Here is a 13,715-nt window from a genome sequence, read left to right on the forward strand (position 1 = left end):
CTTTCCCCTAAGCTCCGCTTTAACGCGGGGGAGTATGTGCCGTGTATTAGGGATTTAGGCACGTTATATTTAAAAATTTTGTAATATTAAATATTTTTGGAAATATATTTTTTTTTTCTCATCTTATTTTCTTTACGTCCAGGCCCTCAGCCTCTGTTCTCAGAGGCGAGCTGATTTTCTTTCCCAGCCTCATGCTAGGCTAGCATTCTGGCTAATATTTCTCCCGCCTCCAGGCACGTGGGGGCCGGTAACTTTATTTCTTCGCGTGACTACCTTTTGCCTAGAGCAGCTTGTGAAGCAGTGCTGAGCCCTGCTAACTCTGTCACGAATCGGTATAAGGTTCACTAGCAGCAAGACACGACAGGAGGATCCCGTGGGCCTTGCGTCCCACAGACCATGCGTTTTTTGAAGCCATCCTCCTCCTGCTCACCCACCCTCACTTCTCAGAAGAGAAGCCAGGAGCGACGACCGCTCGGGTACGTTAACCGAAGTCAAGGCCATCTCAGGCTTGACAGCCGCAGTTACGATTCTGCACCTTAACGACATCTAGTGACGGCTGTGGTCACTAAAGCCACTTGTGGGCGTCGGCAGCGCCGACACCAGCGCTCGCGCGGAGGTAACGACAACCTCTCTCCCCTCCTTATGTCTCAGGCCGCTAGGTGGCACCACTGGTTACTCCATTACCCCCTAGCTTGACACTCTCGTCGGTCACAAGTCGATTTATTAGTACTTCCTCTCGCCACCAAAAGATAGCGCCTCAGTCGCGCAGTCACTCCAGTAAGATCTATTTTTTTTATGCCGGACACCTTCGGGTGGACTCGGTCATTTTCGGCTCAGAGCCTACCCCCCCTCCCATTCTCTAGAGACCCCGCGCTTATGATATCCTGGTGATATCCCACTCTGAACTTACTTCGGTGCGCGCCTCCTGACTGACTGGTACCGTTTGTAATTGCGATCTTCGGCGAATCATCGACATCGCACCGTATATTATGTAGTCTGCTCAGACTAGAGGGATGAAGTCCCTATCTAAAATTATTATTTACCAGTCAGTAGTTTAGTTGAAAGTAGAGAAACTTAGTATTTTTATATAAATTATTTTCTAATTAATCATGATGACTTCCGTGGCTACCGCGAATCGTGGTTCGGGTTTTCGGAGACGAGACGCCCTCTCCTGAGCGCCAGGACCAACACCCTGTTTTGGTAAGTCTTGACATCATCCCCCCCTTTAATTTTCCCTCTATTGGCCTCTTGCGCCATTTAAGCATACTGTCTGGAAACAGGTCTAATTCTTTGGAATTTGGACTTCTGTTTCAGACAGGGTTCCAAGTTTGGGGCAGCCAAAATCCTCTGCCAGAACCTCTGGAGTCGGTTCCTGAGCAGAATCCAAAATCTTTAGGCCTACTACCTCGCTCACCGTCTACCTACAGCCCCGGGTGATACCCGCATTATTCTATTATTCTATTCACGAACTCAACAAAAAAAATAGTGTAACCCAGTTAAGACAGCGGACAGTAAAAGCAGTTCGAGGAGGAGAAATGTATTTTATGTTTTGCAAGGACTATATGTACAACAAGTTACCAATGTTGATTTCATTCATGTTTTTAAGTTTTGTTATTTTTGTTAAACATTCAGGGCCGGCCCGATAAAAAAAATTCAATTAGTAAATAAGTGTAATTGTGAGGCATCTTAATAAGATCAATTATCAATGAAAAACAGATGTTATTAAGGAAAATTTAATCTATAAAAAAGAAAGAACAATGATTAATAAAATAAGGAAGTCTATAGACGTAACAGTTGTTTTTTATTTGTTTAATATATAATAACGATCCTTTTTCTCCCAAGTGTTCGTAGGGAATCTCTAAATTTTCTTTGTTTACTTCTAGTGTCGCCTCTGTTGTTGACTTTTATAGCTATCAATTGAGGGCCCCAGTATTCAGAGTTTCCAAATCTTTTTATCTAATTACTGATTTATTCTTTAAGACACTTGGGGTATTACAATGTTCATGACTACATTTAATTTAACCAACAGCCTTTATGGTGACTGCAGAAACAGTGGTTTGAACTGTATTATTTTAGTAATTGTGATTTGTAAATTCATTGCAAAATAAGTAGTAGTCACGTAAAAAAACGGACAGTAAGATTTTAATGCAGCTCTTTCACTGAAAAAATCGGTGGGATTGAACATTATCAATATATTATAAGTGAGATTTCTTGAACATAGGTGAAGAACTCGCGTTACAGAGGTTTGGCACATTCTGTAATCAGGCACTATTTATTTCGGGTTGGATTCCTGGATATTGACCTTGGCCGCCATGTCGCATCACTGCCTTGCTGGATTTTTTTCCCCTCCCATTACGGTTCTGCCGATGAGTATCTATTTCTCACACAGTATAGTTACTGTTGGTTTTTACTTAATTACAGAGGTTCCTGTTTTCTAATAAGTAACATTAAACTTTCTTGCACTTATTTTTCCCGTTAAGATTATACTGACGTTCGATAATACAGTAAACTTTCTCATCCGCCATAGTGGTGGTCGGAAACATGACAGAGACCCTTCACTGTAACTAGAGGCCCTTACCATGATGATGGGGAAACAAAAAAAAACTTAAATTTATTCAGGGACGTAGTAAGGGAAAGGTCTGTGGGGTCTGACCCCCCCCCCCCCCCTTTTTTAACAACAAATTCAAGAATTAAAATGGAACATATGGTTACAGAGAGCTTAATTTGGAAGAAATATCGCAATCCTTATGTTGCCATTTAATAAATGCGTTTATATCCACATCTAGCCCAACAGGTCTCATACAGATAAGTAGCGTAGGACTTCTTATCACGAAGTCTATATTTAATGTCAGTTTGCACACGTGTTAGTTGTAAGCATGTAATTTCATACAAATTTCTTACGTGTGTTTCGTGTATATAAAAATAAATATATAATAGTAGGTCCTGCACCCAGAATCATAGTGAGTGCCTGGTGCCAGTCCGCCATCTTCTATTGTGTGATCACAATGGCCATCTTTGATCACCTTAACCTTGACCTTAGACCTCTACCTTCAATATTAGCCCAATATTGCCACAAAAAGACACTACAATCAAACAAAATTCACCAAAATTTCCAGTTTTTAGGAAAAATTTGCAAAAATCTTATCAAAAATAAAGTTTTATCTATTTCAAGGGGGAAAATCCCGTTTTAAGGAAAAATTATCAACTTTGGTACACAAAAAAAAACCTGCTTGAAAATTTCTAAAAGTGGTTAAGTTAAGAATTCAGAAAAACTCATTGATTTTGCTAATTTAATAATTTAATTCAATTTTATGATGATTTTTAATTTTTTGATTAATGCATTATTGTATCAGTTCATTTATCCAATAATTTATTCCAACAATTATTCATACAACAATTTAACCATTATCTATTTAATTATGTCATGTAACCTTTAATTTTTATATTAATTTTTTTTTCAATTGTCCTATATGTACCATGAATTGTTCGTCCGTAGTATAAATAATTAATTAATTCTATAATTTGTTCTTTCGTCGTGTTATTTATCCGTGCACTGGTTGCATGACTAATGACTCACCCTGCAGTGTGATGTTCTGTCGGCACGTGTCCAGGTGCCCTCAGCCCAAGAACCTGCGCCAGTTCGAGGACATCATGCGCAGCCACGGGCTGGGCTCGCCGCCCGCCCCGCAGTGCCAGCCGCCGGCAGAGGCGTGAGTGCAGCTGGGGTCGCATCCTTCACTATCCGGTCTCCCGCATACCTCAATGCCGGCCCCGAATTGCCTACGGGCCGACCGGGCATTTGCCCAGGGACGGGTGAATTTGAGTCACGAATAAAACAAAATAGAAAAATAAACTGAGGGCCAGGAAAAATAATCTTTTTAAATTACGTTTATTCTTTTATTTTCTTAACACAGGTCAAATCTTACAATTTAAAGCAAAAACGAATACCGTACCATACATTACTGTCATGTACAGGATCAAAGGGAATTTTTTTTATACTAACTATTGCAGAACGCTTAAAAATATTAGGTCTTAAACCAAATACTAACAATATACAGTATACTATAAATCATTTTTTAATATTGTTGTTGTAACAGACGTATAAAACTGCAACAATAATTTATTAAATTTAAACAAAAAAAAGAACAAACAGTAAGTCTGAAAAAATATATGATATCGTGCATTCAGTACATGAAGAACCCACCCAATTTAAAAAAATGCATAGGATATACGTGTTATGTCTGGCTACGGAAAGAATTTAAGAATATGATGAGAAGGTTGGATATTTCGTTTCCATATTTAGGTTTTAAATTGTAATGTTATAACATGAAAATACATACAATCACAATTTAACATGTTATAATTACTAAAAGGCAATTTTTCATAAACGCCTGGTTCAAATTCTTAAAAGCACTCAAAGTACTTGCTTTACACCTTTATCTCCACTTCTCCGCCATATAATGTCAAGGTTACCACTCAGATTTAATAGTTGCCCCATGCACGACGAGAAGAATGCGCAGCAGTAACCAGCCTTGAGCTTAGAGGTGATACCGTGCTAGAAACATGAGCAAATGTCAAACTTAAAATCCAGCCTCACTACATATACACGCCTGACTAAGCGGGCCCCTAATTGACCGCCTGACTAGGTCACCAAACAGCGTGCAGATCTCTACAGGGTTTAATGCGTCATTTACAAGCCGCTCATAATTTATTGAAAGTGTCTGATAATGAATAGCATATAAGAGCCACTGTACTTGTCTATACTAGTTTAGTTCCTCGGTTTTGTGTATAACATGAACTTTTAAGACAGTGGAAAGGCCTAAAATGGGTGTTTTCATGGACGTTAAAAAAATAGTACTCACAAAATTGTAGGTAAGTGTTATGAGTTGCGGAGAGCCATAATCTTTAATATACCAGGATAAAATGATATGGTCACACTTGAAGTCCCATAGAGTCAAGTTATATCGACGCGCAAACTGCACGCCAGTTCGCTGCCCAATGCGTAGGGGCGAAGAGGAGTGTGATGAGCGACCCAGTGTCGTCCTTAACGGCCCCGCGCTCTTAGAGCTCGTGCGACCAGCCAGGCGGCAACCTTAAGGAGTGTAAGGACTCACCATCTTGCTATTTCAAATATTTATTATGCCACTTGCATTAAAGCTTCCATGCTAAATTTTTTTTTTGGATCGACATGACATAGGAAGAGGTTGGGCTACTCCTAAAACTTGACACTTGTGAACCCGTGTGTAAGTAATGGATCATTTCCTCGCGACGCTCGCGCACTAGAGTCTGTTAGTAAATATGTGGTCGCAAAAAGGTACAGAGGGTATGGGTGACTTGATTTATTCCTTGTCATGCCAACAGTTTGGGCTTTGAATATATATACTGTATAGAAGTCGCCACCCCAGGTTAAAATTTCTAATACGGTTTTGAGGTAGTTGGTTAATTCACCGCCGCAATCGCCACCATCTCTAGGGCATCGACTTGTGGTGGTCCCTAGCGGACAAGTGTCGAACTCTTCAAACACCCCTTCCCCCTCCTGTTGAACGACCGTGAGCTGCAGTGAATTATGGATGAGGGGTGCGGGGAATGACAGCGGGCGACAGTGCTGCGCTCTAACGTGTAAATAACAACTAAGACGATACAGGGCGTTACGGCAGCGCACTGCAGCGGTGAAGTTCCCAAGCTGCTCATCATACGCTTCTGAAAAACGTAGAGTAAGTCCTATCCACTCGCGACTTCTATACAGTATATATATATTCAAAGGTTTGGGGTATATAGGCTATAATTTAAAATTGAAATGATGGGAATGGCCTTGAGACGAGGTTCTCCCCGGGTGTCGACAGGGAGTCGGCGAAGAACGTGCGCCTCGTGAACCGCTACTGCGGCGGCAGCCACACCGTCACCACTCCGGAGCAGAAGGCGAGGAGACTGCGCCCGGCGCCGGCAGGTCGCCGCCCCAGCTGCGGCGAGGCCTGACCGCTGCCTCCTCCCCTCCCCCAGGTACATCCCCCGTCATGGGGCTGGGCAGTCTGTCCCGAGCACTAGCAGCAGGCACTGCGCAGGAATTAGCAGAGCGATGGTCGTTTTGGAGCAAGTTTTTGTTCGTATTTCTCTGGAAGGTTTCGTAAAAGGTGGCAATTTTATCCAATCAGAATGAAGTTGTGGTGTACCCTCAGTGTTAAAAATCGGTTATTTATTCATAAGTGGTCGACGTTACCTTTGCTATTGATTAGAAATTAGGTTAACATGTGATCTGTTGAAGTAGTTACAGTATTATGGACATTTATGACAATGATCCATGTTTATACAATAAAAAAAAGGTTTTAACCAGCATAACAAAACTATTTGCACAAGCTAGGCCTACATCAATCACAATTCTACGTGTGAAAGGCTCTTCCGTTGAAACATCCGTACCTTCAGCCATGGATCTAGCAGTTTTGCTGAAAGCTTCTAGTGGAGCCTGTATGAAACCTTCCATCGTGTGATACAGTCTTTTCATTGCAGGTACAGAGTAAATGGCGACCACTGTTGCAGATTGATACTGCCAAACTTGTTAACATTAAAAATCCTTTCTCTATACAATCCTTGGTTATAATAAGTATTAATTTGTTTAAATTTGACAGTTTGTTATTTTTAAAGACTTTTATTTAATTTGCTTTTTCAATGCTTAACTCCAATTATTAGTTCACAGCAATTATTTGTATCAATTGGTCACTATTAATAATAAGTTATTCCATAAAATTATTAAATGATAGAATGTTAATTGTAAAAAAACAGTTTCAATTACCATTCCTTAAAAATGAATAATGAGTATTATCAGATGATGCTCTTTAAATACAACAGGAAAATGTATTTCCAAATTTTTATATCAAAAATTTTCCTTACAAATTACAATGTTTTAGATATATTAAAAACGATTAAACTACATTACATAGTATCCAAAACGCTTTTGGTATGGTGTATATCTGGCAACAGAGCACATCGAAACAAAGACAGCGCTAGTGGCAGAAAACGTGCATTGTAAAGAGAGAGTAAATGTCCATTTTAATACACACTGCAATATAAAGCTGAGACGCTATAGTCGTAAAGGCTGGGCTTGTAACTGCGCAAGAAACGCAATGGTGCAACAGCGTAATTCGCAAGATGTCACCAACCCTAAAACTTAAAATTAAAAAAATGTAGCAAAAATTCTTACCTCGGGCTGCTTTAGATAATTCATATTAATCATGAAAACCAAAGAAATTGTTAAGAATTTTATTTAAAAGTGTTGTTGTGTAAAAATTTAACAATTTTAAAAATTATGACAGTATAGTAAAAAGAATATCGTTGCCTATACACATAACATCTGCATCTAAAAAATTTTTCGATCACTTTACTTCAAATATGACCGTTGAAAATGCAAGACAAAACTCAAGAAGGCTGGAAGTTGAACAACTCTTGCTTTGCGTCGCCGATTTTTTCCTCGGGCAGGGCTGCCGGCGCCTGTACCACACCATCCATGCAGACCCTGCCTCAGGCGCGAAACTAACCTGCGAATGGAGTGGGAAAGAGGGGGTTGTGTTTATTACAAATAAATACTTAGAAAAAAATGTGTACGTGGAGTCCATGCGCGAAAGAAGTGAAACTTCTGGCTCAGTAGGTATAGACAGAGATAAATTATTAGTATATTTTAATGAACAAAAAATAACTGAGTATAGTAAAGATACGGGTATGATCTCAAATAATAATCATCTTATAGTTTGAAAAAACTAATAAAACATCGCTTTTATCGTTAAAGAACTAAAAATTAAAACAAATTTAAATTTACTTTTATTTGTTCAACAGCCAAATAATGCACCAAAACTCTATATAACTAACAACGTGGGGTACTCGATATAATTTGTCTTACATTTTCTATCAGTAATAACAATATGATTTGTAATATATTTCCTACCCCTAATTTTAGGATAAGTCATTACGAAAATGAAAGAAGAGAGCACCCCACGCTTTTAGTTATACAGAGTTTTGGTGTATTATTTGGCTGTTGGACCAAAAAATTAAATTTAAATTTTATTTTTTAATTTTTTTTATTCAACGATAAAAGCGGAATTTTATTAGTTTATGTTAAAGTATAAGTTTTTTATTTTTCTTTTTAGTCTAAAAAATAGTTTATAGGAGTAATTGAAACGAATTAAAAGTACTAAATATGTATGATTAAAGTATAAATTTGTTACAATCAACTTAAAATTAGTCATTAATGTTCTCGTAATCCAGTCATTTCAGCTAATGCGTCAATATTACACAGAACTTTTATTGTTATCTTAGAGCAATAAATTCTTCTACTTGTAGACCATCCAGTGACTTTACGCGACTAAGAGCTACATATGTCTGTCCGGCTGCAAAGAGACGCGATCCCAAATAAACATCTGCATAATCTACAGTGCAACCTTACATTTTATGCACCATAGATGCTCAACTCTGTATTAATGGCAACATTCGCCTTTCAGCAGTACCATAGCTGTATTTTGCTGTAAACTGAATGGTTATTGGTTTAATTATATGTACACCATCTGTGCCGAAATCAATACGGATTGATAATCACGCCGGAAGAGTGACCAGAAAATTCCATATATAGTACCCGTATTGCCATTAACGAACCCCTGGCACATTTTTCACCATAACTCGACCTCGGAAAAATTCTAAATAAAAAAAACAATACTTTTAAAATTTTCAAATAATTAGGGGCATTACCCCTCCTTACCCAGGCAAATTTTCCACATTAACCCGACCATTTGGATAGGAAACACTCCAAATTGAGAAAGCATTGAGTTTTAAAATATTAGAAATTTTGGGTTTTTAACTACCCCTCCCCCCCCCCCCCCGGGGGAAGGTCGACCCTGCGGCAAATTTCCACCATGCCTGGACCTCATGAATACACAAAAAGCCTGGCTATTAACCATAGCTTTAAATTAGTCGTTTTTAGACCCTCTGATCCCCCATTCCCCCTTAACGCTAAGGTCTTTAGTTATCAAAATATTTTATTGTCAGAGGTTCTTTATACGTATGCCAAATTTCAACACATTCCGACGTCGGAAAGTGAGTGAAAATTGAATTGAAAGTTTTTTTATTACATAGTCCATTTATTCATACATATATGCTAGGCTAATAAAAGCGTGGTGATAATAGGACAATTCTTTCGAACTATAAATTTTTTTAAATTTAAGAAAACACCCTTTTGGATCCTGCCAGTAGTCATATGCTTGTCTCCAAAATCAAGCCATGCGCATGCCTTGATACTTGGCACAAGGACACCACAGTATATAGATATAAAAAAAAATCGCTAATCCTGAAGATTTTGGTAAGGATAATGGGACAAACTATTTAAATTACTGAATTGTCATCGGTCCTTGATAAGTTTGCAAAGTTTCAAATTAATCCGACATTTTTAAGGGGGTGAAAATTACGTTCAAAGATTCCATTACATAGATACATACAAGCGAAGCTAATAAAAGCGTGTTAAAAATAAATACACCACACTGTTAAGCATGACTGATTTACACAAGTAATTAAATTAATAATACATATAAGAAAAAACAATATTTTCTTGCGAATATATCTCGTGGCGCGGTGCACAACAATAAGCTCAAATCCCGTTGTGTTGCCCTTTGCCTAAATACTCCCTTACTAGATGCCAGCACGCGGCTGGCGTCAGGCGCAGGCGGGTTCCGACCGGCGCGACCCGCCTACCCCTGCAGCATGGCATCTGAGCCTCACGCCACCACGTGGAGCCGGCTCAAGGCTGCTCCAGCGATCACCGCCCGTGCCAAAGGCCCCGGAGTGGGGATAGCGCGACGTCAAAAAAAGTGCAAGTGTGCAAGTGTGTGTAAGTGTGCAAATGTATATAAGTGTGCCAAAATTAACAAAAGTGTGCAAGTGTGCTAAGTATGTAAAAGTGTGTAAGTGTGCAAAAAGTGCAAATGTGCACAAATGTACGAGTGTACAAAAGTGTGCAAAAGTAGTAAAGTGTGCAAGTGTGTACAAAAGTGTGTTTATGTGTGAGCACGAGTGTGTGTAAGCAAAAGTGTGTGCAAGTTTCCTTGAAAAGTTCAAGTGTGTGCAAAAGTGAGTGCAATTGTGTGTGCAAAAGTGTGTCCAAGTGTGTGAAAACGTTTGTGCCGTTTCGTCTCCTCTGCCGGTTCCCACACCACGTACCTAACTATTCCTCTCCTCTCCATGTTTCCCCACTCCATACTTAACAATTTTCCCTCGTGCGTTTGGGATTTTTGTAACGTTCGAAAATTGTTACCCCATCAGCAAAGAACTTTTACTTGAAAAATTACACCTTTCATCAAAAAACTTATTTAAAAAGGTGATACCACAATATCCGTTTTATTATTTTGTCTTTGTTTACCAGATAATAAAGAGCTATTTTCCCTTGTAACAGATATTTCACACTGATTTTTAACAATATTATTCATTAACATGGATTAATAAAAATTATATTTTGATCAACTAACTGAAAATTACAATACAAAATAAATGTATCAACTAATGATTTTACAAAACACTAACGACAAATAGTACGTGTCTCCATTTGATTGAACAATTTTTATTTTTATTTTTATCACAAACAAGCACTATACCAATGTTGCTATCATAACCTGTAATCCAGCTCCTAGTAGCTAATGTACCATGTAATTATTAGTTCAGGTTTACTGAGATATTGATGGATTTGTAGGGAATACCCAGGTGACACAATTACGAGATAAATGAAATCAGTAATACATTTTATTGTTTTTCTTAATAACTATGATTCATGTACTGTGGTTTTAAAAATATCACATTATTAACAATGTATGTGGCGTAGCTGTATATTTTCTGCATAATTGTATTGTATTTGGTTGTAAACTATGTTTTATGCCAACAGGACAAATTTTCGGACGATTTTGGACAATAAACAGGAAATGGCTGACAGTGGAATTGAAAGTACATGTGAACAGGTCAAAATTACATGTCTGCAGTGGCAATACTTTAAGCCGGTATAGTGCATTCAAATTTTTATGGAGTTCCTTGTTATTTTTGAGTGATTTTTTTGACAAATGTACCTGAAATAAATATGAATAAACAAAATATGCTAAGATCCTATGAGTTTTTATTTGCCAGAAATTGTTAAGTTTTCAAGTTTTATCTAAATAAAACGATAAATTTAAAGTTGAGAAAGATGATTCAACTTTTAATTTAGTGTTTAGTTTATATGGTAGTGAGCTCAAGTGTCAGCATGGAAAATAAGTATAGGTATGTACTCGTGTCAAACATTTCGTTTAGCTCATACTTGAGATTAAAAAAAAAAATGGGGTGTGGCTGTGTCATGAACACGCCCGTGTGTTGTACGTGAATACATGTAATATTTTGTATAGAAAATATAAAATACGCTTTTTATATTAACACCATTTATATTAATTTTAATTATTTTAAACTAATGTTTCATATATGCAATCGATAGATTTTGATGAGAGCTGACGATTGAAACTCAAACGAACGTCGTAGCTTCTCCGAGTCAAAAGTTATAATAAATGGAAATCTCGAAACGCAGCAAAATGACCTCAATATGGCAGCGCTTCCACAACCACCGCAAGATGCGTCACCGTCCTCACTTAGCGTAAGGAATTCTTTGATCCTTTAGCTATCCAGTGGTGTAATTAAATTTTTGATGGAGATGATAGATATGTAGTTGCAATACCAAACGTATCCCTCGATTTTGTTATCATAATTTTTTTGATTTTCCTCCCACTATGGAAGCAATTTTAAAGACGTATTCACGTCAAAATAAAAAGTTCATGATGGTTGAGAGGTAAGAGGATGTTTCCAACTCAAACTAGTATTAAGAGAGTAGTTCTTATGACTTCGCAAAGACAGCACAGGATTTGTATTTGAGTAGCATGTCCGGAAACTGGATGCTGGGTGAGGATTGGGATTGTGGAGTACGCCATCTTAGAATGTGACATCATGGCGGCCATCTTGGATTACCTTGAATTTTGACTTTGATATAAAACTTAACCTTTGACCTCCTGAATTTCATCTTAATATTGTTTATCCCATTCCCCCGAACGTTTCAATTTTCGTTACGGAAGCTATCGCAAATGTGTATGACGTCATCGTTGTACTTTTCATTAAGGTTGCTATCTTGAATTTTAACGACATATCCTGCAACTTGATTTCGTCTGTTGGAAACCGACTAATTGGATGACGCCTCGACCATCATCTTGTGTTTTTTGTCCTGCTGGAGATTTGGATACCTGCGTGTTTGTTTCTGCTGTTTGTTCCTACAGAGCGCCAGCTGCACGTAAGGACAATGTTCCATTATCTACCAATACTTTTGTGGTCCTTATCGATATATTAAACCTTTTTTTATACAAAATACATTGGAACCACGCTGATTCGAACCATGACTGCTCGGACCTCTGGGTTTGAAATCATATGTCTTTGACCTCACGACCATCGAGTAATTTACCTGACTGAGAATTATTTAAGGTATATAAAAATATAACACATATTCGGTCTTGTATTTTTGTTTAATTTGAAGGAATAATAGTTTCACCCGATAGAGGGTGTAGTTGCCACGTTTATTTTCAATACATGATTTCGGGTTCGCTAGTTAATACACATCACCTTGTGATGGAAATTAGGTATTTCGACACGTTTTTTTTTCTAATTTTATATAATTTTAAATTGTTTTTGGAAATTTTTATTGTCTATATAATTTGGTTACTAAAGGGCGATTTACTCTTTGTTAGGCTGGTGTACTCCCCTTAGTTATACTTTGTGCCAGTAGTCTGAAGCACCTTTCCCAGAGACCTAGAGGATCTTTTGCAGATCTAAGACTTTGTTGGCAGCCCATTTGAAATTTCCCTCGCTTACAGGCACGTCCCAGGCCTGTAACGTTACTTCACTTCATGACTAAAACTGCATACAACAGCTCTGGACGAGTTGTTACCATTTCTCAGAGACGAGCTGACCGTAGCCTTTACCGTCACGCAAACGTCTTAGGTTCTCTCCTCGAAAAGCACGTCATGGAAGCGCGTTCCCAGCGTCGTTGCGTTTTATGCCCCCCACTTACTCCACTCCCCCCTTCAGTTCTGAGAAGTCAGGTTCGGAGCATTGCCCTGCCGTTAACCCCGCCAAGTGTTGGCCGGCGTCAAGGACGACTTGCATAAAAAATGTGTGTGCAAAGATGGACCAACCCACATCTAGCGGCAGAAACAGTAACTTATTATCTTGGCCGCCAGAGTGCATCTCCTGACTATGCCCTTTAAACCCTGGTTTAAGCAGACGCCTTGGGCGAGTCGATTCTTTTTTGTTATTTCAGACACCCCTCAACAGGTAGCGCTATGGTCGGCCAGTGCTACCAACTTCGAGACATCGAAGTCAAAGTTTTCGGTCCGAACCTTCCAGTCCCCCCCCCCCCCCTCCACTTTTGATAGAACATTTACTTTTAATTATGAGACGCGATTCTTCGCAAGACTTCCATCTGGCCGCAACCGACTATGTAGTCGCTTAAATAAGGGATACTATCCCTGTAATCTTATTTATGTAGTTTAGCCCGTCTGCACAGTAAGAAACATAATAGTTAGTTTTCTTTTAAATCTTATTTTTTTTAAATTGGAGAAACATCCGCGCCCAGCCGCGTATTCGCGGGATCCAGTTCCTGGCTGGCGACGCATCGGCAAATAGAAGCC

General features: G+C 38.7%; 1 protein-coding gene across 2 annotated transcripts in view; it reads left to right on the top strand.

Moving 5' to 3' along the window:
* The window catches only part of LOC134531091 (uncharacterized), a 101,928-nt gene extending 90,809 nt beyond the window's left edge, over nucleotides 1-11,119 (top strand). For both annotated transcript variants that reach the window (XM_063366626.1, XM_063366627.1), the window contains exons 14-16: nucleotides 3,612-3,710; nucleotides 5,844-6,000; nucleotides 10,907-11,119. In XM_063366626.1, coding sequence (XP_063222696.1) covers nucleotides 3,612-3,710; nucleotides 5,844-5,976 — 232 coding nt within the window. In that variant the 3' untranslated portion in view covers nucleotides 5,977-6,000; nucleotides 10,907-11,119. The remainder of the gene's footprint in view (nucleotides 1-3,611; nucleotides 3,711-5,843; nucleotides 6,001-10,906) is intronic.
* Nucleotides 11,120-13,715: the final 2,596 nt, after the last annotated feature.

The sequence above is a fragment of the Bacillus rossius genome, chromosome 3 (assembly GCF_032445375.1).
Source record: "Bacillus rossius redtenbacheri isolate Brsri chromosome 3, Brsri_v3, whole genome shotgun sequence".
Taxonomy (NCBI): domain Eukaryota; kingdom Metazoa; phylum Arthropoda; class Insecta; order Phasmatodea; family Bacillidae; genus Bacillus; species Bacillus rossius.